At 49.4% G+C, this 26996-nt stretch overlaps 3 protein-coding genes across 7 annotated transcripts in view; 2 read left to right on the plus strand and 1 right to left on the minus strand.

Annotated features, from left to right (window-relative positions):
- The first annotated feature begins 878 nt into the window (after positions 1-878).
- On the plus strand, positions 879-13578 carry CLN6 (CLN6 transmembrane ER protein). 4 transcript variants are annotated; one of them, XM_053272919.1, is made up of 7 exons: positions 879-1126; positions 5367-5484; positions 6298-6396; positions 8345-8533; positions 8642-8697; positions 9704-9832; positions 10766-13578. In XM_053272919.1, the coding sequence occupies exons 1-7, from the start codon at positions 1059-1061 to the stop codon at positions 11055-11057; spliced, it is 951 nt and encodes a 316-aa protein (XP_053128894.1). In that variant the 5' UTR covers positions 879-1058; the 3' UTR covers positions 11058-13578. The 4 variants fall into 4 exon arrangements, with proteins under 4 accessions (XP_053128894.1, XP_053128895.1, XP_053128896.1 ...); XM_053272920.1 differs by having other exon boundaries at positions 5370-5484; XM_053272921.1 differs by lacking the exon at positions 879-1126 and adding an exon at positions 1351-2764.
- Positions 9819-19932, plus strand: CALML4 (calmodulin like 4). The gene is made up of 6 exons (XM_053272923.1): positions 9819-9832; positions 15876-15994; positions 16118-16148; positions 18208-18348; positions 18843-19031; positions 19714-19932. The coding sequence occupies exons 2-6, from the start codon at positions 15992-15994 to the stop codon at positions 19809-19811; spliced, it is 462 nt and encodes a 153-aa protein (XP_053128898.1). The 5' UTR covers positions 9819-9832; positions 15876-15991; the 3' UTR covers positions 19812-19932.
- A 1216-nt stretch (positions 19933-21148) lies between these two features.
- PIAS1 (protein inhibitor of activated STAT 1) overlaps positions 21149-26996 on the minus strand; it is a 42937-nt gene continuing 37089 nt past the window's right edge. For both annotated transcript variants that reach the window (XM_053272659.1, XM_053272660.1), the window contains exon 14: positions 21149-26107. In XM_053272659.1, coding sequence (XP_053128634.1) covers positions 25811-26107 — 297 coding nt within the window. In that variant the 3' untranslated portion in view covers positions 21149-25810. The remainder of the gene's footprint in view (positions 26108-26996) is intronic.

Below are 26996 nucleotides of genomic sequence, written 5' to 3' on the forward strand. Positions count from 1 at the left end.
AATCCATATCCATAAATAAGGCATGTTTCAAAAGGTGTGTGTGTGTTTTTGCAGACTGTCACCTCCCAGCAGAGGATGAACTAATGAAAGGCTGCCAAGGGTGTTGAGAAGCAAAGGACTTGTGGAAGCATTTATTATCCTCCTTTGAACATCTGGCCACATGAGGCAAGAAAGAGCAGCAAGCAGCTCCCTCCTGGGCGTGTCAGGGCATCAGAAGAAACCAGCCCATGAATCCTACATTGTTTCCTCTGGCCACCAAATATGCTGGGCTGGCTCACCAATAGCGCCACTTCCCTGGGTTTGCAGGTCTCTGTAGATGTCTTGGGGCTCTTCCATCACGCTCTGTCCACCCCCCACCCCGCACTGTCTTGTCTAACACCCAGCCTGAAGAATTCAGTGAAACTCCAAAACTTGCTCACAACTCTCGACATGTCACCGTTGGCCCGAAAAAAGCTGCTCCGGCCCTATGGTGGCTTTGAGCTTTGTTGGGGTTTCTTGTCTGCGTTCTGTTTTGCTGGTGGGCGACGAGCCACTCTGGAGCATCTGTGGGTCCTCCCGGGGTGTGCGAGTCCCCGGCAAGCAAGCTTGAGTCGTGGGTGGCAGCGCTCTGGGTGGGGCCAACAGCCGCCTCTGCGCCTGGGCTCCGAAGCTCCTGCGTTTCATGGGGCTCCCCCCCCCGCCCCCCGCCCCACCAATCTGGCTGTTTAGGGTTGCAGACCGAGAAAGGGAAAAGCAGCCGGGAGGGATTGCACCCTGCGAAATAAATGCTGACTGTTGCAGAGAGGAACTGACGCCCCGCGGCTGGTCCGGGCCGCGAGTGCCGCCGAGCGGCCGCGAGGGAGGAGGGCCGCCCGGGGCCGGCTTAGCTACGTAGGCGGGCGGGAGGGAGGGAAGGCGGGCGCACAGAGAGCCGGGGCCGGCCCGCTCCTCCTTCCGCTGGGCGGAGCGGTGGCGAGGCCGGAGTCGGCGGGCCATGGAGAGTCTCCGCCGAGGCGCAGCTGGAGCGGGGCGCCCGCAGGAGCTGCGCCGCTAGCGAGGACCGGCCCAGCCAGCCAGCCATGCAGGGCTCCGTGCGGAGGCGCCAGGCGGCAGCCGCGGGCTCCTCCTCGCCGGCCAGCAGCAGCAGGTGAGCAGCGCCTCCCTCCGTCCCTCCCCGGCGGCCGTGCGCCCTGGGCGCGCCACGCTCCAGCCTCCCGGCGGCGGGCAACTGGCAGCATCGCTCGCCCGCTTGCCTCTGCGGGCTCCCGGGGGCCGCCTGCCGGCCTGCTCGCTCCCTCCCTCGCTCGCTCGCTCCTCCCCGGCCAGGGGCGCGCAGAGCCGCCGCCGCCGCGATCCTGGCTGGCGCGGCGCGGCGCGGCGAGGCTTGGCGGCCGCAGGACCCTCCCTCCGCCCTGGGTGGGCGCCGCTTTGGCCTTTCCGGGCGGAGCTGCGGAGCTGCCCCAGCTGGAAATTCAAGTTCTGCCCCCGAGGAGCAGCTCCCGGCCGGAATGCAGCGGCGGGAGGGCGAGGCGGGGCCGGCCGGGTGGGGGGCACCAGAGCTACAGCCCCACCTGCCTTGGAGGCTGCCCCCTATTAGTGGAGTTCCTGACCCCCTTTGGCCGTTGGCGATGGCGGCAGTTGTTGTAGGGAGCCCCCTGCCCGAGGAGAGCCAAGGGGCCAGGTTTCTCCGACTTGGGTCCCCAGATGTTGTGGGACTACACCTTCCATTATCCCCAGCCTGGGGATGATAGAAGTTGTAGGCCAACATCATCATCTGGGGACGACGGCCCTCAAACCACAGTGGCCTGTGGCAGGGGATGATGGGAGTGGTAGTCCAACAGCATCTGGGGACCCAAGTTTGAGGACCCCTGTTCTAGGGCTCCCACTAGTACAGAACATGCCAGTTGACAGGCGTGGACTTTTCTCTCCGGGTAACTCACCAATTCAGAGGCGACTGCTTGGGCTGGCAGTTTGTTCCCAGGCCCAGTTCGAGGAGCTGGTTCTTACCTGTAAAGCTCTAAGCACGGAATTTTAGGACCAGGGAATCTTGGGGGATGTCTTGCCTTTCCCCATCATGAACTCTCCTCTTGAAGCCCAGCTCTAGACTCTGGCTCATGGGGAGACTATGTTTGGTTCCACTCGGAGCAGGGCCTTCTCTGTAGCAGCCCCAGTGCTCTGGAGCACCCTTCCTTGGAAAACCCCTCCAGCCTCCTCCCTGCTATATTTCCAGAGGCTGGTAAAACCCTTTCCAATTTTTTTGAAAGCGCCTAGCGGTGATGGAAAACTAATGAACATAAGGTAAGAACAGCCCTGCAGGATCAAGCCCAAGGAGGCCCATCCAGTCCAGCATCCTGATTCACACAGTAGCCCACCAGATGCCTCCAGGAAGCTCACAGGCAGGAGCTGAGGGTGTGCCCTGCAACTGGGATTTGGAGGCATCTTGCCTCTGAGGCTGGAGGTGGCCTATAGCCTTCAAGACTAGTAGCCATTGATAGACTTGTCCTTTTGTCTAAGCTCCTTTTAAAGCCATCTAAGGTAGGGGCCATGACCACATCCTGTGGCAGAGAATTCCATAGATTAGATTCCATAGACACACTGCAAAAAAGTAGATTCTCCACTCTTCCATTTACATTAGGCTGCTGGTGTTGTTTGTTTGGTTTATTTATTTTCCATTCTCTTGTTTTGCTGTTTTATCAGGACTGCTTTAGGATGTCAGTGTTGTCAGCCGTGATGGAATTTATATAAACAGCAGAGTGTATCGGTTCTTTTAAACCAGCATGATTCAGTAAATACTGTTTTGTGTACTTGGGCTTAGTTATAGTTGAAGATTTAAGAGATTTAGCTCAAGCAGAAGGTCTGCTTGTTTATCAGTATTGCTGATGGCATGCTAATATTCTTTCAGGATCAGGGCCTTTGAATTTAGATTCTCAACCCCCATCCCCACCCCCGCCCTACATTTTTATAAATTAATTATTGGAGCACTTGTGGTTCAAAGGGTGGTTTGCAGCCCCTCGTTCACTCTCTGAAAGCATCAGGGCTCCATTAATGGCATCTTTTCTTTGCAAGGGACTGATTATCTGTTGTTCAAGCCACGCTTTGAAAAAAGCTTCTCAGCGAACAGACATGTCCCTCCTCCCGCCTTTGTGTCTTGTGCAATGCATGACTCTGACAGGAATTAATAAAAGACCTTTTGAAATAAGCCCCGAGGATCAAATCCTTTCCCAGTTGATTTTTAAAAATGTTCTACAGTTAATCCACGTTCTGAGAAAGAGAGAGAGAGACCGCTCTAGCCTATCTTTTCTGTACAGAATCTCATTCTCTCCTGCTTTCTGAAATCACCTGTCTAGTGTGTCCTTCCCCCTCCCTACCCTCACCCCCATGTAGAAGTAGCAGGATAATTTCAGAACTACGTAGACTATATTATTGCTTTGCTTGGTTTTTGGTCTGTTTTTTGTGCTGGGCACACAAATTCTGTGTGGTTTTTAAAGCATGCACACAAGCAAAAAAATTGGGGGTGGGGGATCCCTTATCCACATTTCCAGTTTGTTAGGATAAATTGCACCATTACATACTTCTGAATAAAGGTAAAGTGTGCCGTCGAGTCTGTTTCAACTCCTGGCGCCCACAGAGCCCTGTGATTGTCTTTGGTAGAATACAGGAGGGGTTGACCATGGCCTCCTCCCGCGCAGTATGAGATGATGCCTTTCAGCACCTTCCTATATTGCTGCTGCCCGATATAGGTGTTTCCCATAGTCTGGGAGACATACCAGCGGGGATTCGAACCGGCAACCTCTGGCTTGCTAGGCAAGTCATTTCTCTGCTGTGCTGTTAGGTGGTCTTACATACTTCTGAATACCATTGTTTTATCCAATTAAAAACATGTTTTGGACTAGTTACAAATAAAACCTGAAATAACAATAATAATCAGACACCTACAAATCCACTTGCCAGTGGCAAGCGCCCCCAGCCCTCTGGCGAGCAGGACACCCAGCACCACACAGATCCCCGCTCCCCAGAGGTCTCTTTTCCACGGCCATTTTTGAGAGGGCAAGAAACAGCAGGAACCCTTGCTGAGCAGTCGGGACCGCGGCGGTTTCTGCTGCATCTCCGCATCCCTTGCAAATGAGGGAAGACCGGCTTCTCTCCTGAGCCCGCTGCCTGTGTGCCAGAAAAACATCGGAGGGGATTGGTGGCGGCCACAGACAATGGCTGGCTAGTGAGCAAAGCCTAAATTGGTGGGCCCCTGAGGATAATAAACCAATAACGACTATTGTTGTCGTTACTGTATTGCATTACTGTATTGTTAATGCATGAAAAGCAGCAGAGACAATTTCCCATGCAGAAACCCCTGGAAGTTTTCCACACCTGGTTTTTAGTTTGCATCTCCTCTGGAATGGAGGTGTGCATTCACATATCGGCCAAAATTACCCCAAAGTCCCTGCGAGCTCTCGGGCAGCACTTCACTCACAATTCAGATTTCTCATTGCGTGTTGGAGTGTAGCCCTATTTTTATCCGGGTACAAAAATCCACTTTTTGGCATCGTTTTTTTGGGAGCAACTTCAAACTTGCAGTAAAGCCTCACAGAAAACCCGCGGTAAAACCTGCTGTCTGGGAAAGCTCCTGGGGGAAATGAAAAAGTCTTTGCCCGGTGCAGAAAAGACAGATGAGTAGCTGCCAAGAAAACGGATACCAAAACAGAGGAGGCTGTCATCTCCTCTGTTGAAGCCCTCAGACTGAAACCTTCAGCTGGGTTGGGGGACCTTTTGATCAGACCGGACTATATGAATGGACTAAAATCACCCATGTGTGCGAAACTTTGTCATCGGTTCCATGCAAATGCCTCATTTAGTAATTGGGAACATAGGAAGCTGCCTTCTATTGAGTCAGACCATTGGTCAGTCTAGCGCATTATTGTCTACCCAGACTGGCAGCAGCTTCTCCAAGGTTGCAGGCAGGAGTCTCTCTCAGCCCTGTCTTGGAGATGCTGCCAGGGAGGGGACTTGGAACCTTCTGTATGCAGGCAGGGGCTCTTCCCAGAGCGGCCCCATCCCCAAAGGGGAATATCTTCCAGGGCTCACACATACTAGTCTCCCATTCAAATGCAAACCAGGGCAGATCCTGCTTAGCAAAGGGGACAAGTCGTGGTGTAGTGGTTAGAGTGCTGGACTAGGACCGGAGAGACCCGAGTTCAAATCCCCATTCAGCCATGATACTAGCTGGGTGACTCTGGGCCAATCACTTCTCTCTCAGCCTAACCTACTTCACAGGGTTGTTGTGAAAGAGAAACTCAAGTATGTAGTAGCTCCTCGGAGGAAGAGCGGGATATAAATGTAATAATAATAAATAATACGACCACAAGACCAGCTCTCCTCCTCTTTCCCCTTAGCAGGCATGGAGCCGCCAGCGAGGAAGACCACTGCAGGAATTCCCGCTTTCATTTCGACCTGTGGTTCTATTTCACGCTGCAGAATTGGGTGCTGGACTTTGGCCGCCCCATTGCCATGGTAAGTGCCAGCATTTTGGGTGCCCTCTACGTGGTGGGAAGAGTTTGGATGGGAGGAAGGGCGGGAGAGAGAAAGGGTTGGTGGTTCTGGGTTGCTAGAGTTGAGAAGATTTTGTGGTGTGTTTTTGCAGCTGTCAGAGAGCCTGGGTGGGTGGGTGGGTTGATTTTTTGCTTTTCGTACACCTGAAGGAAGTTGTAGGAACACCACTTTGGAAAGGGGCAGGAGCAGACTGGCTTACACTTCCAAGGTGACCCTCTTGCACCTTATTCTCCTCGAAGCACAGCCCACAAGAACCTAAGGGAAACCAGGCTTTTGGACCTGGCCAAAGGCTCATCAGGTCCGGCATTCCTGTTTCTCGCAGTGGCCGACAAGATTTTCAGAAGGGCAGGAAGGCAAGAGCAGTTCCCTGCTGCTGCTCCCTGGTAACTGGTGTTCAGAGATAGACTGCCTCTGAATCTGGAGGTTCCATTTGAACCCCAGGGCTAGGAGCCGCCTCTGCCTCCATGCGTTTGGCTAATCCTCTTTCAGAGCCAGTGGCCACCATCACCTCCTGTGGCAGCAACTTTCATAAACTAATTCAGGGCTGTATGAAAAAGTAAGAACCCAGGTTGAAAATCAAAATCTTTTAAAATCGTTTTTTAAAAAAATAAATAAAAGAGCAACCAACCGTGCTTCCCAGTACTACTAAGAAAGAGAGAAAAAGCCCAGCAGTCAAAAAAAGAAGTTTTTGGCTGTCTCCGGCTGACCACTGTCTGTAGTGGGCTGCAGATGGTGCAGAAGTTCATCCCTTTTCCCTCTCCGTCTCTTCCTCAGATCGTGCTGCCCTTGGAATGGTTTCCGCTGAATAAGCCAAGTGCCGGAGACTATTTCCACATGGCTTACAACGTCATCACACCCTTTATTCTTCTGAAGGTAACCCTTTGAGCTGACGTCCTCTTCCTTTTCCACGAGAGGTTCTTGGGACTCCTTTGTGGGGAAGAGCAAGGTTCTAGGAGTAATTATCGGAGGGGATAAGAAGTGAGCTAAGATTTATTCTCCCTAAGGCAACTGCATTCTTTTCGAGAGCCAGAGTGGTATAGTGGTTAGAGTGTTGGACGAGACCTGAGTTCAAATCCCCATTCAGCCATGAAACTCACAGGGTGACTCTGGGCCAGTCATGTATCTCTCAGCCTAACTTGCCTCACAGGGTTGTTGTGAGAATACACATAACCTGAACCCCTTGGACAAAATGTGGGATATAAAAGTAAAAAAATAATAGAGTGAGGGTCTAACCAGCCATGCCACAGACGAAGTTCTGTGCCCGCTGGGGCCACATGGGGAGGGGGCTGTAGCTCAGTGGAAGCGTCCGCTTTGCCTGCAGAAGGTCCCAGCTTCACTCCCTGGCAGCATCTCCCCGTAGGGCTGGGAGAGACTCCTGCTGCCTGCAGCCTTGGAGAGCTGCTGCCAGTCAGTGTAGATAGTCCTGAGCTAGCTGGACCAAGGGTCTGACTCAGTACAAGGCAGCTTTCAGAGGAAAGACTATAGCTCAGGGGCAGAGCCCCGGGCAGGGTGGGAGAAAGAGCAGCCCCCTTTCCCACCCCCTGACCCATTAGGACAAGCCGCTGCTGGGCTGAAGAAGCCTTTCCAAAGCCTTCCAGATTTCCAAATGAGAGCTGCTCTGCTTCCCCCCCCCCACCAAACGAATGCGGTCCGTCCTGTACCTTCATCCTCCTTATATAACTCCATGGCGAGCATCTTCCTTAATTCAGAGGTGGATTTGCTTTGTAATTCTGTATTTCAGAGCACTGCCCGAGGCAGCGTGGGGGGGGGTAGGGGCACCGAGGCGCTTTCAACTGGCACAGCAAATGCTGCCCTATGCATGTGGAGGCAGCTGAACTGGCTGCCTCTCATTAATTGTGCTGTCAGCCTTCCTGGCTAATGAATCAAAACCAATTGCTTCTGCACACCGAGGAGGCAGAATTTGAACATAGGAAGCTGCCATATACTGAGTCAGACCATTGGTCTATCTAGCTCAGTATTGTCTACACAGACTGGCAGCGGCTTCTCCAAGCCTGCAGGCAGGGTTTGCCCTAGTAGTCATTCAGATCAAGGGATGCTCCTTGGAGTTCCGTGGCTGAACAGGGACTTGAACTCGGGCCTCCCAGGTCCCAGTCCAACGCTCTAAGCCTAACCCTTGCTAACTGAGCAAAGAGGTGCCTTTTAAAGTCGTGGTCCTCTTATATTGAGCAGGGGGAGAGCAACTGGCCCTATCCAACCCCTGCACAGCATCCCTCCAGTGGCTGGCATCTGCCTTTGTGTTTCTTTTTAGATTGTGAGCCCTTTGGGGACAGGGGACCAGCTTCTTTATGTATTATTTATTTTTCTGTGTAAACCGCTTTGGTTGAGGAGCGGATTATAAATAGCCGTAATAGTAAAGTAGTAACCACTATCCACCTCTGGCTCTCTAAATGTGTGTGTGTGTGTTTTTACACTTATATCCCGCTCTTCCTCCCAGGAGTACATGGTTATTTTTATCCTCACAACAGCCCTGTGAGGTAGGTTAGGCTGAGAGATACACGACTGGCCCAGAGTCACCCGGTGTGTTTCATGGTTGAATGGGGATTCGAACTCAGGTCTTCCCGGCCCTAGTCCAACACTCTACCCACTACGCTATGCTGGATGTAAGCAGATCTATCCTCCTCTCTCTCTTGTGTGGCACCATTCCTTCTCGGGCCATATTGGGCTTTTCCTGGGAGTCCAGTTGTGTTGGGGAAGTGTGTGTGGGGGTGTTTCCTGGGCTTCAGAGAAGGAACGTGGGGCAGGGGCTGGGGAGACGCCCGGCCCCTCTTCCCGCCCTCTGAGGCCTGGCTCTGCCTTGCAGCTGATTGAGCGCTCCCCCAAGACCCTGCCCCGCTCCATGGTGTACATCAGCATCATCGTCTTCGTCATGGGGGCCAGCATCCACCTGGTGGGCGACTCGGTCAACCACCGGCTGATCTTCAGCGGCTACCAGCTCCACCTCTCCGTCCGGGAGAACCCCATCATCAAAAACCTCAAGCCGGAGACGCTGGTGAGGAGGAGGGGCGGGGGGAGGCTCCCGGGCAGACCCTTTGCCCCCGTGGCTGCTGGCCCCGGGCCCCAGACTGATGCTTCCCCCCCCCCCCGCCTTCCTTTCCAGATCGACTCCTTCGAGCTCCTCTACTATTACGACGAATATCTGGGGCACTCCATGTGGTGAGTCAAGGGCAGCCGGCGGGGGGCGGTTCCTTCATGCAGGGACGTGGCCCGACCCCGCTGGGTCCCGTGTTTCTAGCCTGCCTGTAAGACGCCATCCAGCGTGGGGGAGACGGCCGTGCCTTCTGCAAGACGGGTCCACGTTCCAAGGAAGATCTCCTGCCGCTTCCTTAGGCCTCCTTGCAAGCTGCCGATGGGTTTCTGCAGAGGCAGTCCCTCGGTCCCTTCTCAAACCTGGCTCGTCTTCTTCTTAACCCACCCTCCCCAGCCACAAGGGCCAAACACCACGGAAGTGCAGCGAGGGGATCTCTGCGTTCTACGCGAGACCTGTCGGAGGGCCGCTTGTTGCGGGGGGGGGGGGCCTCTGGTGCTTCTCCTCTAATCTCGTCCTCTTCTCCCTCCTCCCAGTGACCTCGCCAGAAGCTCGCGGGTCAGGCTCGCAGCCATTAAATCCCCAAACGGATGGCCAGCCGGCTCGCTTGGTCGTGGGCGGCCGCCGGCTGTGATTAGATCACCGGCGGCGTGCCTGAGCCAGGCGTGCCTGCCTCGCGCTCTCCCTGCGGCTGGGGAGCAGCACCGACCTCGGTTGTGTGTGTATTTCCCCTCCTCACCTAGCAAAGAGGCACCTTTTTAGAGCAGTAGTTGTCTTATATTCAGCCGGGGGAGAGCAACTGTCCGGACCCAACCCCAGCACAACGTCCCTCCACTGGTTACTGCTGATATCTACCTTACATTTGCTTTTAGATTTTGAGTTCTTTGGGGACAGGGAACTGTTTTATTTATTTGATTTATTTTCTGTGTAAAGCAGTATATCAAGGAAGTCATATTTTTACTCTTGCAAATGGCTTTAGCTGGCAGGAGAAACCCTTCTGAAGTGGCTCCCTAATTGTGGGGGAAGCCCTTGGGAGAGGCCTGATCCTTCCCGCCTGTGCCTTTGCTGCCTCCCCTGCCCCGTGGCTACGGCTTTGTTTCTCTCTCTCTCTCTCTCTCTCTCTCTCTCTCTCAGGTACATCCCCTTCTTCCTGATCCTGTGCATCTATTTCTCTGGCTGCTTCGTCCCCGTTAAAGAAGACCGGCGGCAGAGAATCCCACTGGCCGCCCTGATCCTCATTGGGCCCAGTAGCCTCTATTACTGGTAAGTCAGCCAAGCCGCTTTGGACCGGGGCACGGAGGAGCAAGGCCAGCCTCTGGTGCGACGTGCTTGAAAAGCGACCGGGGGGGGGATGCTTTGCGGGTCGGGAGCCCATGAAGAAGAGGCTCCAGCAAGCCTGGTTGCAAGCAGGGCCCCTTGCAACTGGCTGGTGTGGGTTTTGCCCTGAGCAAAGAGGCACCTTCTTAAAAAGTGGCGGTGCTCTTTACGGAGCAGGGGGAGAGCAACTGGCCCTCTCCGTCCCCAGCACATCATCCCTCCAGTGGCTGCTGCTGGTGTCTGTCTTATGTTTCTTTTTAGACTGTGAACCCTTTGGGGACAGGGAGCCATCTTTAGTTACTAGTATTTTTCTGTGTAAACCGCTTTGAAAACTTTTTCTTGAATAGCAGTATATAAATATTGGACGCCATAGTCGCCACTGTGACTTTTGACGGGGTCTGCAGCTCTAGCGGTGGGAAAGAGGTGATAGCATTGCAAGACTGCCAGCTTTTAGATGGCCACATTTGCAAGGGTGTTTTAAAAGCTTTGAAAAGTTGACCCATTGTCTGACTCAGTATACGGCAGCTTCCTATGATTCACAGCGTGGCACTGAATCCCATCGGTCCAATGGGTGTGTCGTGTGAGGGAGTCCTTCCTCTTGTCTGTCTTGAAGCCTCTGACCCCAGAGTCTAGTCATGAGAGCAAGAACAGCTGCCCTCTCCCCACTTTCCCCAGAGATTTCCACCCGGACCCGCAGAGGCTCTCCAGGGGCCTGCCCCCTTCTACATGCGGAGCGTCTTTTCCAGGGCTGAGCTGCCACCCCTCCCTCCCTCCCTCCCTCCTCCTGAGCACAGCTTTCTCCAGCAATGAGCGCCTGCGTCCTCTTGCTGCCTGGTCTGCACCCATCCCAGCTCTGTTTCCCTCCTGCCCACCTTGCAGGTATCTTGTCACGGAAGGGCAGATCTTCATCCTCTTCATCTTCACCTTCTTCGCCCTCATGGCTCTGGTGATGCACCAGAAGCGGAAAGGACTGATCATGGACAGCAACGGCCGCTTCCTCTTCTTCTCCTTCATCATCACCCTCGTGCTGATCGTCTTCTGGGTGGGGTGGCTCTGGAACGACAAGATCCTCCGGAAGAAGTACCCTGGCATCATCTATATCCCAGAGCCCTGGGCGTTTTACACCTTGCACATGAGTAATCTCCACTCAGCAAAGGGGGAGAGCGTTTAACTTTTTTGATACTTTTTTTGAGGGGGGGGGAGATTTTAAAATGCACCCTCGGGAGACCCCAGTCTGCTACAAATTTTTCCTGCACAAGCCCCGTTGAAAGAGACCGAATTGGTGCAGTGGATTGTGTCCAAACTGCAGAGGATGCTGTCTCCTCGGTGAGAATTGACACCTGATCCTAGTTGGAAACCAGTTCCTCCAAGTTCATTGGGATCCACCCCCTAAGTAAGTCTGCAGAGGACCACAGCTTTAGGCTGCTATCCTAAGCACACTTACTGGAGTTTTAGGTTCCTAAGGAGTCAGTCAGTTGGCCTTCTTTCTGAGCATCTGTGCTTAGAATTGCATTGTGTGTCTGTATCAGGGAAATGCTTGGGTGTCATTTGGGGAGGATATTCACACAGTGGCAGCCTGTCCAGGGTCTTGCGTTGAACTTGGAAAATGCGTTTGCTCCTGCTCTAGACTTCTGAACACCCGTCCTGCTTCTAGTCCAGCAGACTGTTGGTTATCCCAGGGGTTCTCAGATGCTCTTGGGCGACAACTCCCTTTATTACTTGCTGTAATAATGACTATGTATGTAACACTTCCTACAAAAAGGGTTTTCAAAACTTTTGAAAAAGAATCATGAGAAGAAGCTGGCGTTCCCTGTCCCCAAAGGGCTCGCAGGCGAAAACGAAATGTGAGTTAGACGCCAGCAGCAGCCACTGGAGGGATACTGTGCGGGGGCTGGATAGGGCCAGTTGCTCCCCGCGGCTTAATATAAAGAAAATCACCCCTTTGAAAAGGTGCCCTTTTACCCAGTTAATAGGGGATCCTTTGGCCATTGTGGCCAGAGATGGTGGGAGCTGTAGTCCAATTTCAACTGGGGGCCCAAGTGGGTGATCGGATCGGGTTGTCGAGGGCTATGTGTATCGGTCTCCCCGTTTCCCTTCCTGCGGTTCGCAGCAGGAACTCAACTATGCAAAGAGATGCAGAGGTGCCTCTTCAACAGTGCTGAGGTCAGCTGCAGGAGGTTCTCTCAGCCTGGCCTGCGTAGCAGCCAGCCTTCTTGTTCTGCTTCTCCTGACAACGCCAGCGGTGTGTTCCTCTTTGCGTTGGCAAGGGATCGCGCTCATTTTGCAATGAGTGCGGGGGGGGGGAGCACTAAGCAGTTGGCCTGGTGTCGCTGTGGGTTACGTGCCGCCTCCTCTCCTCCTCCTCTGCACTATCTGATGTAAACAAGCTGCACGCATGAGTGGCTGAAGTGAACCTAAAACCAAGAATTCCATCGGCCCCGGCTTCCTGTTTCCCACTGAGCCAGCCAGATGCCTCCAGAAAGCCACAGGCACATCAGGAAGTTAGCCAGACTCCCCTGCATGGTTCCTCCCCCAGCAATTAGTATTTGGAGATACTCTGCTTCTGACCATGGAGGTTCTATACAGCCATCATGACAAGAAACCAGGGCTAGACTTCGCCTCTCCACCAGTGTGCTTAACAACCCCCTTTTAAAGCCATATAAGCTGGTGTCCATCCCCACATCTTGTGGTGATGAGTTCCACAAATTAATGACACACTCATCCAACTCCTGGCTTAGTACTTGGCTTCGTCAGTTTACTGCCATCTCTGTGCTGCAGCAGCCTCTTGAGGTGGAGTGACAGCCTGAACTGCTTTGTCAGGGGCTGGTGAATTCCGCCACAGTTAGTGCAAATTCTGGTATGCAAACCAGCTTCATGGCTTAAGCTTCTGGTTTGGTATTGCCCATAAACAAAAAGAGGTTGACTCAGAATCCCACTCTCAGTCCCTGGAGGAAGCAGGAAATGGGCAGCACAAACTAAAAACCTCCTAGGAATGTAGGAGGCTGCCTTATACTGAGTCAGCTCATTGGTCCATCTAGCTCAGTATTGTCATCACTGACTGGCAGTGGCTTTCCAGGGTTTCAGGCAGGATTCTCTGAAGGTGCTGCCAGGGAGTGAACCTGGAACGTCCAGCATGCAAGCATGCAGATGCTCTTCCACTGAGCTCTATCCCCTAAGGGGAATATCATACGGCAGTTGCATGTAGTAACCCATCCAAAAGCAAATCAAGGTGGGCCCTGCTTAGCAAAGGCAACAGTTCGTGCTCACTATCACAAGACCAGCTCTCCTACAACCGGCAGTAAAGACCTGCAATAATGATGGCTCTTTGGCTCTGATCGTAGTGGGACCAGAAAAGCGATGTTTCCCCATCTTGCTGCAATGGATGCTTTTGGCCACATCTTCCTTCTGCTTGCTGCAGGTCTTCCTGTGCTTTATCCCTCCCTCTCTCTCCTTGAATACTCAGGTAGAAAACTTTGCTTCTGAAGGATTTGCAAGGTTGCTTCTTCAAATGGAAAGACTTGTTAAGTAGGTTTAAAAACAAAACAAACACCCTAACCCAACCTGGAATTCCTGGGCTGAATAGGCCTCCATGGCTTGCCTACCATGACTCTGTATTGTGTATAGATCCCCAAGTGTGATCCAGCCCAATTTTCTGTAGTCGGCAAATAAAAATCAACATTTGTTAAAAAGTCTTTCTGGGGTTTGCTGCTTCTTGAGAATTAAACCAACGTAAGTGTGTCGTCTGCTGACTGCAAACTTGCCAGCTACGTGTATAATAGCAGACCCTTTATACTAGCTCTGATTTTCAGATTGTGATTAAATTATCTCTGCACAGTTACCTGTAAAGTGTAATATGTAAGGTGAAGACCTTTTTATTTAGTTAGTTATACCTCTATATTTTGTTTTAGTCAAGAATCTTGTCTACATATTTATGTAAAGATAATCTAAAATCATGGTAGTTAATGTATAAATAATAATAGTAGGTAGAGAAACAGAACGGGGCTGGGGGGGGGCTTGCGTGTGTGCTTGTGTGTGTGTGTGTGTTTCCCCTAATTGTGCTTGTATTGGTGTCAATGAGGAGCTTCCGGATCCCAAATGGCTCTACGGCTTTGTTTCCTCTCTGGGGGCATGTTTTTGGGAAGGAAGCCCTTACTGGGCAGGGGAAATTGGTAAGAGCATAAGAACAACCCTGCTGGATCAGGTCCAAGGCCGATCTAGTCCTGCATCCTGTTTAGGAACATAGGAAGCTGACATATACTGAGTCAGACCCTTGGTCCATCTAGCTCAGTCTTGTCTACACAGACTGGCAGCGGCTTCTCCAAGGTTGCGGGCAGGAGTCTCTCTCTTAGCCTATCTTGGAGATGCTGCTAGGGAGGGAACTTGGAACCTAGATGCTGTTCTTCATACAGTGGCCCACCAGATGCCCCTGAGAAGCCCACAGTGAGGGCATGCCCTCTCTCCTGCTGTTGCTCCCCTGCAACTGGTAGTGAGAGGCATCTATTTATTTAAAGTATTTATACCCCACCCCTCCAGTACACTACAGCTCGGGGCAGCTCAAATAAGACTAAGTTAGCCAGCTTCAAGTTAAACAAGTTAAAAGACCAAACTAAAACCACATTTAAAATTACAATCAGTTTCAAATTAAAAGTTCTTTTAAAAGCTAAAAAATGAGAACTGTGAAAACTAAGGAACCTACCAGATATAAACAGAGATGAAACATTAAAAGCCTCTTTAAAAAGATGTGCTTTCAGGGTTTTTTTAAAAAAACATTGAGGGAGGGAGTATGGTGAAGCTCTTCAGGGGGGGCATTCCAAAGCCGAGGGGCCACAACCGAAAAGGCCCTGTCTCTAGTCCCTGCCAACCAGATCCTTGTCAGTGGTGGAGCCATGAGCAGGGCCTGAGATGATGAGCAGAGGGCCCTGGAAAATTCATATGGGCAAATACGGTCCGACAGGTACCCCGGCTCCAAGTTGTGTAGATCTTTAAAGGTCAAGACCAGCCCCTTGAATCTAGTCCAGAGCGGACCAGTAACCAGTGAAGCTGCCACAGGATGGGTGTGACACTCGTGAAGCGACTTGTGCCCACTTAGGCCCGTGGTGGCCTATAACCCTCAGACTAGTAGCCATTGATAGACCCCCTACTCCATGAATTTATCCAAACCCTTCTTAAAGCCATCCAGGCTGTTGGCTGTCACCACATCTTGTGGCAGAGAGTTCCATAGGTACCTGGTTTCTCAGAGGAGCCCCTAGCAGCTAGGAAGCTGGGGGTAAGCATTGCAGACCAGTATCTAAAAACGCTCTCACCCACCCGCTGGGAAGCTGACAATGGCAACTTTTGAAGATTCTGCAATCGGTTTTAGTTTAGTGAAAAGTGTGGCGCTCATTAGCAAACTCCCCAAGCAGTCTGTATGGCAAGAGCAATTCAAATGTGCAAGAAAGAAGAGGGTGAAGCTGGAACTGCGAGACCTCCCTCCTCGTTGAGAGCCAATCTCGGCTGAAATGCAAGCTAGAACTCTAGTCCATAAATACTTGTTTCTCTGATCCACCCACGTTCGCTCGTAGGAACGCGGTCATGGAGTGACCCCTGAGTGTCCTTTCAAAACAATCGCATTATGCACCAGCGAATGGGCGCCACTTGTTGGTATTTAAACTCAGCGTGAGATGTCTTGCAATCTATTTGGGATTACTAAGCGTTGGGTTTTCCCATCCAATGTTCTTGTTGGAACTCTTGGAACCAGCTGGGGGATTCCAGGATGGCATCTGCTCTTCCTGCTTTAGTCTGGTGATGACTCTGCACTACCTGTCACACACTTTTGAAAAATGATATAGAAGGAATTTTTGTAAAATAAAAAGCATGCTTTCTATCACAATGATATTTCCGCAGTCCATTTAAGCAGCTCCTACTCGTGCTGAAATCGAACACACCACATGGCTCCTGCCGCATATCCATGGCAGCGAAGAGTATTTATTACACCTGCTTCTGCTTGCAGCACGCCAGGACGGGCAGACTTTAGACCTTGAAGAAACAGAAAGTCCGGCACAGAAGACAAGAAGAGGGCCTGGCTGTCCAAGGGACTCGGGTGCCGCAAAGAGACAGCCAACAGCAATGGTAAGAACTAACTTGTTTGCATCTGTGTTTGTGGGTGGCGGAGGGCGGGGGGGGGGGGGCGTTCTTACTGTGCAAAAACTATTTCATTTACTATTTTCTCTCCCCCTTTTGTGCTCATTGCAGGCAAAGTTTCTGTCCCAGGATCAAATCAATGGTATGTATTGTTTTGAAAACCTGAAAGATCACTGAACTTGCCAGTTCCACCTTATTTTTCTTGTTTGTCCTCTCCTGGGCGCTTTCCAGATTACAGGCTGTTCTGTAGTAAAATGCTTCGGCTTGGCAGGATGGTTTTGAAAATGCAAATAGCTTGCATAACCCTCCTACTTTGGGAAAATGCAGCTATTTATTTGCAACACACATGCAAGGACTAAACTGCAAGGATAAAAGCCAAAGGAAGGCGCCAGAAATGTGAACGGCACCTCGCTGACAGCGCAGGGACTGCAATGTCAAAACGCAGGAAGTACGAAAGCACACTTAACAGACACGTAGTGACACTATTGGAGCTTGCAAGCTGGAAAGCACCCTGGTCTTCCTTGTGAAATGCCAAAGTAGCTCAAAGGTCACCCAGCTGGGCCCCAATCAGGTCCAAACCTGCTTAGCTTTAACAACATTGTGGCTTTGGGTGCTCTGAGACTTCTGCTTTGTCATGAGGTCAGTAGCTTTGCTAGTTCTTGGATTCTAGTTCTTGGAATCTGTTGAGGCATGTAAGTGAGTGACTATTAGAAATATACTATAAAATGTTTACTTTTTAAAGACCAAAAGAATTATTGCTCCTCCCCGGCCACAAAATACTTGGCTAGACTTTTTAAAATTTTATTAAACTTTTAGACTTTTATTAAATTTTATTATTTATTAAGCTAGTCCTGGAAGTGGCTGCCATGTTTTTCCATTGCTATTATGTAATTATAACTTGGTGGCTATATTTCTTGTATATTAGTGTAAACTTAAATTCTGCAGAAAAGCATCAGATTTTGTTGTTTGTGTTATTTGGCACTCATAACTCTGAAATAGAAAGAAGGAAAGACTGCCGTGGGGTTAAGGCAAACTTGTAGTCCTGTGAAATACCTGGAGAGTTGGCAAGAGAAGAGCACGCTCGCTCGCCATCCGTAGCCAGTGCCCATGCCTTGGGGAGACAGCTGTCAGAAAACCTTACCCTAGATCTTGCATGCCATGGTTTTGAATTCCAAACTGCTCCTATATCTTATTTCAAGATATTGAATTCCAAGCTGCTTCTATCAAATTCCTGTATATGCAGATGAGGAACTGCTGTAGTGTAGGAGTGGTTTATGAACCTGCTGCAGGTCCTGAGTTCAAGTCCTGACTTGGTGCCACTTGGTCTGTAATGAGCAGGGTAATACCATAAAAAGATGTAAAACACCTTACATCTTCTGAGTGGTTGAGGGAATGGGTTATGAAACTTGAGGCCTCATAACCTCATTACCCCAGTATTTCAGTATTGGGGTAAGCTTTTCTAATGGGTAATGTGTTTATGCTGTCCTAGATTGTGCTTTTTCAGTACCTGTTCACACAAATTAATCTGCGGGTAATTTTTTTTGATGGATGTTGTTTTATGTTGGCTACAATTCTTCATTACTCTGTCAGATTTCAGTACCAGGTGTCCTGTATCTTAATTAAACACAGTCATTTAGAATTCCAAGCTCCATCTGTCAAATTCCTCTATTTGCAGGTGAGGACTACTGTAGTGCAGGATAACAGCAAAAGGAGAGTGGTTTATGAAACTGCAAGCAACGTTTAAGTGTGCCCACTCCGCAAATATCTCTTAATAATTGTTTAGGCATGCCACTGACACAGTGAAGCTGCTAGTACACTGAAATATGAATGGGTACTGAAAACCTATAGTCTAATCTATATCATACAACATTATCCCTCCACAAAGCTTACCTGGCACTGAAACCTGACCAAGAAATGAAGATTATGGTTTAGTCCAGGGGTTCCCAAACTGTGGTACTTTAGATGTTGCTGAACTACAATTCCCATCATCCTCAGCCACAGTAAATTGTCACTGGGGATGATGGGAGTTGTAGTTCAGCAATATCAGGGAAAGACCCAGTCTAGTCTAGTCCCTGGTGTTGAAACCTGACCGGGTAAGGGAAAACAACATTGCAAGGACCTGGTTCTTTCCTCCTGAGGGAGGCTACTTCTGTTTTGATGGCTCAACTGTTAAATAAGGCTTCTTCCTTTTCCCTGGCCAGAGTTCAAGGAGTGTTTTTCTCTCTATGATAAGAAACAAAATGGCAAGATCCAAGCCGGTGACCTCATCACGGTTATGCGGAGCCTGGGAAGCAGCCCCACCCCGGGAGAAGTCGCCCGGCATCTTCAACTGCACAAAATCGGTAAGCGAAGAAGGAGACGTTGCTGCCAGTCTGTGAAGACAATACTGAGCAAGCTAGACCAATGGTCTGACTCAGTATCTGGCAGCTCCCTATGTTCTCTGGGTCAAGTATGCCAGCCTGGAAAACCTGAGAGAGGCAGATAAAGACGTAAACGATGTACAAATAAAGTAGAGGGTGGAGCTGTCCCATTGCTATTTTGAGAACTCACCTGCTATTTTGAAGAATGAAGGTTTCTGGGATAGGATGTCCCTTAGAGCTGACTATTGGGCATTTGCAACCCTGGGTCCATGATGATGATCTCCCATCATCTGCTAATAGGCAACATCTGGGGAGCCAAGGCTGAGAAGCCCTGCTTTTGCTGAACAACAGATATTCCTGTGCAACCAAGGCTCTCACTCAGCTACAGCAGATTCTGTAACCAAGAATTTAGTGAGATGAGCTGAGTGCCACCTGAGGAGGTTTCAGTCTAGCCTCTGCTTTCTCTCCAATCCAAGACAGCAACTCAGAACTAGATTTTTCGACTTTCCTGACCGTCATGCACAGACAAATGCAGCAAGAAGATCCCAAGAATGAAATCCTCTTAGCCATGTTAATGGCCGACAAGCAGAAGACTGGCTTCATCACGGTGCCAGAACTGAGGGCCAAGCTGATGAACCTGGGAGAAAAGTTGTCGTGGGAAGAGGGTAAGACTAGGTAGTCTAAGCAGTGACTTTTGGCTTGAGGCCGACACTTTAAGAGCCAAGGCTGGTTGGAAGAGGATGTACTGCTTAAAATGTGTCTTCATTCAAACATGAGGGTTGCACAGTTTGATGAGAGGCAACAGTGGCACAGAAGAAAGGGGGATGTATTCCAGGGGAAAGCAAATGCTCTCTAGCACTACTTTGATTCCAGGATGCTCTAGAGCAGGTGGGGGTCCAACTCGTGGTGTTCCAGATGTTGCTGAGCTACAACTCCCATCATTCCCAGCAACAATAAGTTGTAGCCAGGGATGATGGGCAGTGTAGTTCAGCAACATCTGCAGGTTAGGCACCTCCACTCTAGAGTCAAATCAGAAATGGTTTTGTTGGCCCCTCTTAAAGAGGCAGTAGGAAATACGGAGAAGAGAGAGAGAAGGGAGTCCAGTTCTGGGTGGGAGGGGAAACCCCAAATGTGTGGTTGGTGATAAAAACAGGGCGGTGAGATGAGCTCTCCCCGCTCGCCCCCGTGCTTGTCGATTTGAATTACATTTTCTAAATGTTACTGCTTCCCCACTGTCCCAAGTCTTTTGAGACACAGGGCTGTTAAATCCTAACAAAGAGACAAAGCCTAGATTTCATTTAAAATCAGACAATGGAAGTGGTCAAACAATTGTGCTATTGCTTACAGTGGACAACCTTCTGAAAGAAGCCAAAGTGGGACAGAACGGCATCGTAAAATATGAAGAGCTGGTCCAGTCAATCACGCTTCCTGCTGTAGATTACTGAGCTGTGAAAACCCAAGAACCAGACCAGTGTACAGCTGTGCCTTGGCTTTGCCTCTGGAATGTCTGGGCTCCTTACCATTTGCCTTAAAAATAATAAAGTATTTTCCTTATGGAGACCCTGATTAGAGATCTAAATCTGATATTATTTGTACATGTTTACAGTGAAACATGTAGGCAACTGGAAGGCTGTATTCCACACCACAAGGTGGAAATTTGGGCTCAAATCCACCTGAAAAGAGAAACAAATCTCAACTATACTGAAAACATGCTTTGTTGTAAAGGCATAACACATTTCAGGTACACACTCATTTTAGGGCACTGCAATTCTCTATGCTTATGTCAATAATGAGAATAGAACTACCATCACTACTAAAAGCAACCTATTTAAGAGCCTGCCTTGCCTCTTGTGGCTGCTTGGGTCCCTCCCCACCTTTTGGGCTCAAACCAACACAAATTGCACCCTTCACTTTAAGCTTTTCAAAAGCAGGAATGAGAAGATCCTAGCTACCAGTCCTAAACAGGAAGTGTCCCAAGAACGTGATATTAACATGCAGGAATCTGCAGTTTTTGTTCTGTTCTGGCTTTTCAACTTTCTTGAACTTGGTGAGAGATGTGGAACTTTGTGTCATGTTGAATGACTGCCTCTGGTAGCCAGCATGACTTGTCCCTGGTTGCATATGAATGGGAGACTTGATGTGTGAGCATTGTAAGATATTCCCCTTAGGGGATAATGGAGCCGCTCTGGGAAGAACAAGAAGGTTCCCAGTTCCTTCCTGGGCAGCATCTCCAAGATAGGGCTGAGAGAGACTTCTGCCTGCAACCTTGGAGGAGACGCTACCAGTCTGTGAAGACAATACTGAGCTAGGTGGGCCAAGGGTCTGATCCAGTATATGGCAGCTTCCATTCTTCCAGTGGTAGAGCATGTACTATACGTGCAGAAAAATCCCAGTTTCAATCCCCAGCTGAAATAAAATCTGTCCGAGATCCTGGGCAAACAGCAGCCAGTTAAAGACCATGATGCCAGGTTGGATGGAGCCTTGGTCTGCCTCATGTTGGGACTTGGCAGGTACTCAGAAAGCTCCACCAGCCCAACAGGCAGCCGGCCGGCCACATGGCTGGCAACCTCCCAAGCAAGCACACCAACTCACTAGTTGTGTGCCCCACTGTTAAGACTTCAGCCTCAGGTCCTGCTTGCTTCCAGCAGCTCAAATGAGAGGGCAGCAGGTCCAACACGGCCCCCCACCTCGGGCTTGTGCACTACATTACAGCTTCCCTCAGCAAAAGCCAATCTCCTTGCATGGTGGATGTTCAGCCATACTTATTCCAGAAGAGACAATGTAATAATGCTTTTGTTTAATTACATCTAAAGATGTTTTACATAAACAGGTAACATTCAATAGGGTAAACCATTTTTCCCCTCCAATGCATGTAATAAATATTTTCACTTGGTACTTTTATACAAATTGACATTAGTCGACTATACATTTTTCCCCCTCAAAAGCCACTTTTAAAACTTGTTTGGCATGCTGTATGGAAAACTGAGAGAAAGTGTTAAGGCAATGGATCACAGATTTAAATTTATGGAATCAATCACTTTTTTTAGTTTTCTGTTTATATACACATTTGTTTTCTCTTTTTGTTAATCTGAACAATTAACAGCAGCAACAGCGGGGCTTCTGGCAGTCCTCTCAATAGAAATCTAAGCTCTCATCAGAAGGGAAAAAAAATTAGAAAAACAGTTAAGAAACAATCCTTTCGAAACGCTTTATGAAAAACCCTGCAGTGAAAAGGGTTAACCACGTCAAGAGAAAAGGGCTGGCTAGTTCCGTGGAAGGAGATCTACCAGCAGGATTAAAATATCTATGTATTGACAGGGTAAAAACAGTCTGGGAATGCTGTTATGAAAATACTGCGCGTCTTTGCAACCATTAATTGGTTAAGTTTCAGCAAGTTTTAATTTTGGTTCTGCTTATATATAGTTTTAAAACTATGCATCTAGTAATGCCCACAGAAGTGACTCAATCACTCTACCCCTGCTATACAAATGTCTTGCATTTGTGTGTAGACACGGACACACACACACGGACACACAGAACTCACAAAATACAGACACATGCAATCAGCGCGCACACACACACACGCACGCCTACCTGTTGGAAAAATAAGGACAAAAAAAAAGTGAACCAACAAATGATATACAAACTATGTCATGTATAGTAAAATTCAACAGACTATAAGAAGTAGCTAGATGTTGCCCTTAATTCCATGTTAAGAAAAACTACATTTTGCGACAATTGGCTTGCTTTTGAATGAAGCTCTGAGTAACTTCAGGTGAAGCCCAAAGGAACCTTTCCCCAAGTAACTGTTAACCATTGTTGTCAGCTGCAAATAATGATAAAGCAAAAAGAAAAGAAATCCATCTAGCCAAGAAATACCTGTTCACAAGATCCTGAAGCTAAATAAATAATTTCCCCAAAAGCACAACTCAAGAGAAGCCAGGAAACTGTCTTGTTTACTGTGAAGGATTTAAAAGGAGGGGCTACCCAAGTAGTCTCAAAGAGAACCCAACCCTGGGCTGACACTTTAGATCTCGCTTTTCCCACTTCACAATGTTTCCAACTCCTTGTTTTTCAAATGTTGAATACTGCTTGCTTTCAAACACAAGCTCTGTGGGGACAAATACAATTTACCTTGTCAGGGAAAGGGCTGAGAATGAACAGGCTCTGTCCTGCTGGGAGGAATGGAGAGGGGGGCATTTTCTCAGGCACACGCCCCCAAGAGCACCTCTGCAGCAAGTCACGCTGGGACTGAACGACAGCTGCGTTCTTGTGCCGTCCTCATTCGTTCCAAGACAGCTGGTTTCTTTCCATTTCCAAGCCATATTCTGTGTCCGACAGCACCGAAGCTGCCTAGGTGTTTCTACTCCTTGCTTAGACATCTTGAAGTTTCCTGAATTTCCAAAACCTACCAGTTGTGTAAGGTGTAGAAGCATCTTGACAAATATGCAAGATGACAAAGCTATCTGGCCGATGGTGGGTGCAGTTTCTCTCACACACTCCAAGCCCTCACAGAACCACCATGTTAGACATGCTTTCCTTACACTGAAATACACAGATCCTAAACACACTCGGTTGTGGCCATCATCTTTCCAAACTCCCTCTTTCACCCTGGGGTAAAAGTGGACTGCAATGCCCAGATCAGACACCATATTTAGTGTGAAAAGAAATTAAGCAGATTTGAGAGAGAAATACCTGATAAGAGCATTTTGCCTGAGCCAGGCAGAACCAGACAAGGCTGTACAGTGCCACAGGAACCTTGGGCCAGTTTGGGCCCCAATGGCCGCATGGCTGTCTCTGCAGAGTCTGGTCACTCCATGCTTCTCACCATGGGCCACAGTCCTTCACATCAGCACACTACTCGGCCACTTTCCCCTCTATTTGAGTCAGTCTCATTTCTGCTTCAAAAAGTCTGCTTTAACTCCCTCCACACCAAATTGAACTTTAAGGATTTCCTGTTTTCTATCCTTTTATTTAGATTTTACTGACATCCAATAAATTATAAACTGCCCAAATTGTCAGCCAGACATGAATGGAATAAACATGCATGGGACAGACAGACGCACACATCCCCATAAATACATATATACACACACATATACATATGAACAAGCCTCTTCAAAATTCAAGTTAGCTTTTAAGTGGCAAAGGTGACATTTACAAAAAAAACACCCATTAACATGTTTATGCAGCCTCCAAATTGATTGAGCAACTGATCGTTTGTGATTAGAAATAGATTGTTTGTCCTATTCAAGGTTGAAAGATAACTTTGAAAAAACAACAACAAAAACCCTCCACTTTTGCAACCAGAGGCCTTCAATGATTAGCTGACACACCTGGTTGGGAGTCCTGGTTTGTTGCCTTGGAAACAAGCTCCCAGCAGGATCCCTGCCACCTTCTCTTGTGCGCCCGGCTGCACAGAAGACTCCTTGTTTATTAAGCCAGATTGCTATGCCCCCAGACTGGGAGACTGACGCAAGGGCTCTCACAAACCGAGACTGCAAGCCAAGATCCATCTGGGGTCTGCAATCTTGGCTTGCATGGAGCACCCAAGCCAGATTTCCCCAGTTTGGGCATCACAGCAAACTAGTGTAACTTCCCTTAGCCCCCTGGAAATCTTCCAAGTCAGGCCTGCAAGGGTAAGCGTTTGTTCCAGATCTAAGCACCGTGGCTTGTTGGTTGGGGAACACACCATCTGAACGGGGCCATTTTGAAAAAACATGGGCAAAAACTATCCTAGGTTTATTCTCCCTCCCAGTCCGCCCATTATCTGTTGGTAACGCTGGATTTTAAACGCTCCTTTCCCACCAGTGACCAGACAAGGCCTCCTCGCAAGGGGGCTCTGCAATACTTGAGAATTGCTACCCATCTCTCTCCCCTTTTTCCATGTTCAAAGATCCTCCTAAAAAGGAAAAGCATTTCCCTCTTGGTTGTTGGTGGCTACTTGACAAGTACGGACCAGGTTAAGTGATTTGCCAGTCTGAAGAGTTACTTCCTAAGCCATATATGCGTTAAGGTCGGAACAGCCCCCTAACTCTTCAGGGGAACTAAATATCCCTTCACGGCTCAAGGTAGGGAAACTGCAAATTCATTCATTAAACTTCAAAGCTAGTAAGAATTTGCTTATCCTAAAGCAGGTCTACACTCCAGCTCCATTAAAGTCATAATGCAGCAGTGAGAGCTGCCATGTTTGAGAACTGCCATATGTGTGTGTGTGTGTGTGTGTAGTCCCACCTTTTTTATGTTTACTCAAAAGTAAGTCCTACTGAATTCAAAGGGACTCACTCCCAAACTAGAGTACAGAGGATTTGGGGCCCAGGGTTCAAAACAGTTTGCAGAAGAGAACCAAACATGCCATCATCATTGTCAGCAGCAAGACGGAGTTGTTTAAAATCACATTAAGTTCCTTTAAGTTTTTATAGGGTGATTCTAATCTAGCCTAGTAAGGTAACCAGCCAGTGTTCAAAATAAGCCCAAGGAAGGAAATCCTTGAGTCCTTACACATGCGTTCTTAAGTTTAAGCATCAAGCCAAATGTTAAAAGGTCCAACAAAGAACACTGCAATCCAGCAGAAAGGTTCAACAATACTGTGAGGGCAGCTGGATTGCAAGACCCCATTTTGCCTTGTTCAAGAGAGGTACGGACAGGCCTCCAATGGCAAGCCTTCAACATGCAGGAGGGCTGTGGAATTTGAGCTACAGAAAGAACCACACACACCCTGATGGTACAGAATGGGGTCCAGCAGCAACAGGGATGGTTCTGAACAGACTGTCAAGACCAGAGAGGGCTGCTGAAAGAACATTCCAAAAAAGCCACAGCCAGCAGCACACAGAGAATACGGAGGGTGCAGGTGAAGTGTATAGGAGCTGAAGAACACAATTTAAGGGTTATTTCAAAGAAGAAAAGCAGAAGGGAGAAGACCCAATTCATGAGGATGAGAGTTGTTCCTTTCAACAGGGCTCAGGCATGAAAACATCCCCAGGGAGAAGGAGAAAAATGTCCCCTCCAACCACTGTGGGCATTGCCCATTTTCCCCCGAAGTCCCCCAAACAGCATCAAGACTGGAAAATGCTCAATTCCTTCTCCATTAGAACCACTGTGAAGAAACAAAGGGTTATGCAGTTAACAGTTAAAGCTTTAAAAAAACAACAAACAAACAAACCCACTAGCACTCAAAGCGCAAGAGAGAAGTGTAAAATTGTCCATATCCAAAAAACTAGTTTGGGAGGTTTTGTAATTTTTTTTGTTTTGTTTTACCAGTCAAACCATCTTCTGTTTATATACAAAAAAGTACAACTGAAAATATAGTTTTGTTCTCTGTACAGGTCTCAATCTGTTTTTTCCCTACAAAAAGGAAAAAGCTTGTCTGCATTTCTAAACAAAATAAGATAAAACCAGGCCCCCAATCCCGCCTCCAGCAAGTCCACCAACGTCTCGACAGAACTCAGTCCAAGGAGATAATGTCTGGGATCACACCAAAGAGAGAAGCTGGGTCTGTGCTGCTTCTGCTGGCGACGGGGTGACCGTGGTTCTCTCGCAGGCTGTTGGAGGAGACCAGGCTGCTGTTGCTGCCGCTGTTGCTGCCGTTGGTGGCCGGGAGGGCGGCACTCCCGCCAGTATTTAACTGGTCCAGAAACATCTGGGACGAGGCGTAGGGGAAAAACCGGGAGTGCAAGAGTTCTTGATCATCGGATGCAGACATGGCGGCCGCAGCCGCAGCCAGAAGGGACGTGCTGTAATGCTGGGGAGGGGAGAGGAGGGAAAGGCAGCCGTGAGCTGGGCAGTGCTGGAGAGGAAACGTCTACTACAAGTGGCACCAAGAGAGGACTCTGCTACTGCGGGCCCAAGCCAGAGGAGAGTTCAGTGCGCCCAAGGGCATGCAGGACCCTTTCCCACCGAGTTCCACAGAGCTCAAGCCGTGTGTGGCCAGCCAGCATGTGCAGGCGATGGAACGCACTGGATCATAGCCAGTCTTTACAACTTACAGGGCACTTTAGAGGAGCATCAAGTCTCTGCACCAACATGGGAGATCAGTAGCACAGGGGGTGGGGGGGCCCTGTGCAGACACAGGCAGAATCTGTCATCCAGGAGCATCAGCAGTCTCTTGGCACAGGCTGGGGAAGGAGCACTGCCCACAGGAGGGACAAGGGAGGCGTTTACACAGAATCGGATTTTGTTTACGGTTTAGAGCCAGTCCGTTCCGGGCTTAACAAACAGTGTGAACTTAGTGCAAACCGGTGAGGCCCAGTCACACGGCTATGAACAGGGTACGAGGAGCCTCCTACCCTCGTCTGGGAGCTGTGCACCTGTCAGGCTGAGCAGCTGCTGGGTCAGAGTGCTCCCCCCCACCTCACCCAACACCTGGGTAAAGCAGGAGGGAGCCCTCCTACGCAGCCGCTGCTTGGCAGGCAGGTACAGTCAGTGCCACCGACCTTGGCTTTAACGGACAGGTGGTCGGCAAGAGGGGGCAGGCCTGACTCCCTGGTCAGTGCAAGAGGCTTCTCCTCGCCGTTCACGATCAGGTGAACCAGCATCCCCACTCTCCAGAACCCTCTTAGGAAAGGCCACTTCTCTTTGCAAACAGACTGTGGGGAAATTGCCTGTCAGGGCAGAACGCAACAGCCCACGTG

The sequence above is a fragment of the Hemicordylus capensis genome, chromosome 10 (genome assembly GCF_027244095.1).
Source record: "Hemicordylus capensis ecotype Gifberg chromosome 10, rHemCap1.1.pri, whole genome shotgun sequence".
NCBI lineage: Eukaryota > Metazoa > Chordata > Lepidosauria > Squamata > Cordylidae > Hemicordylus > Hemicordylus capensis.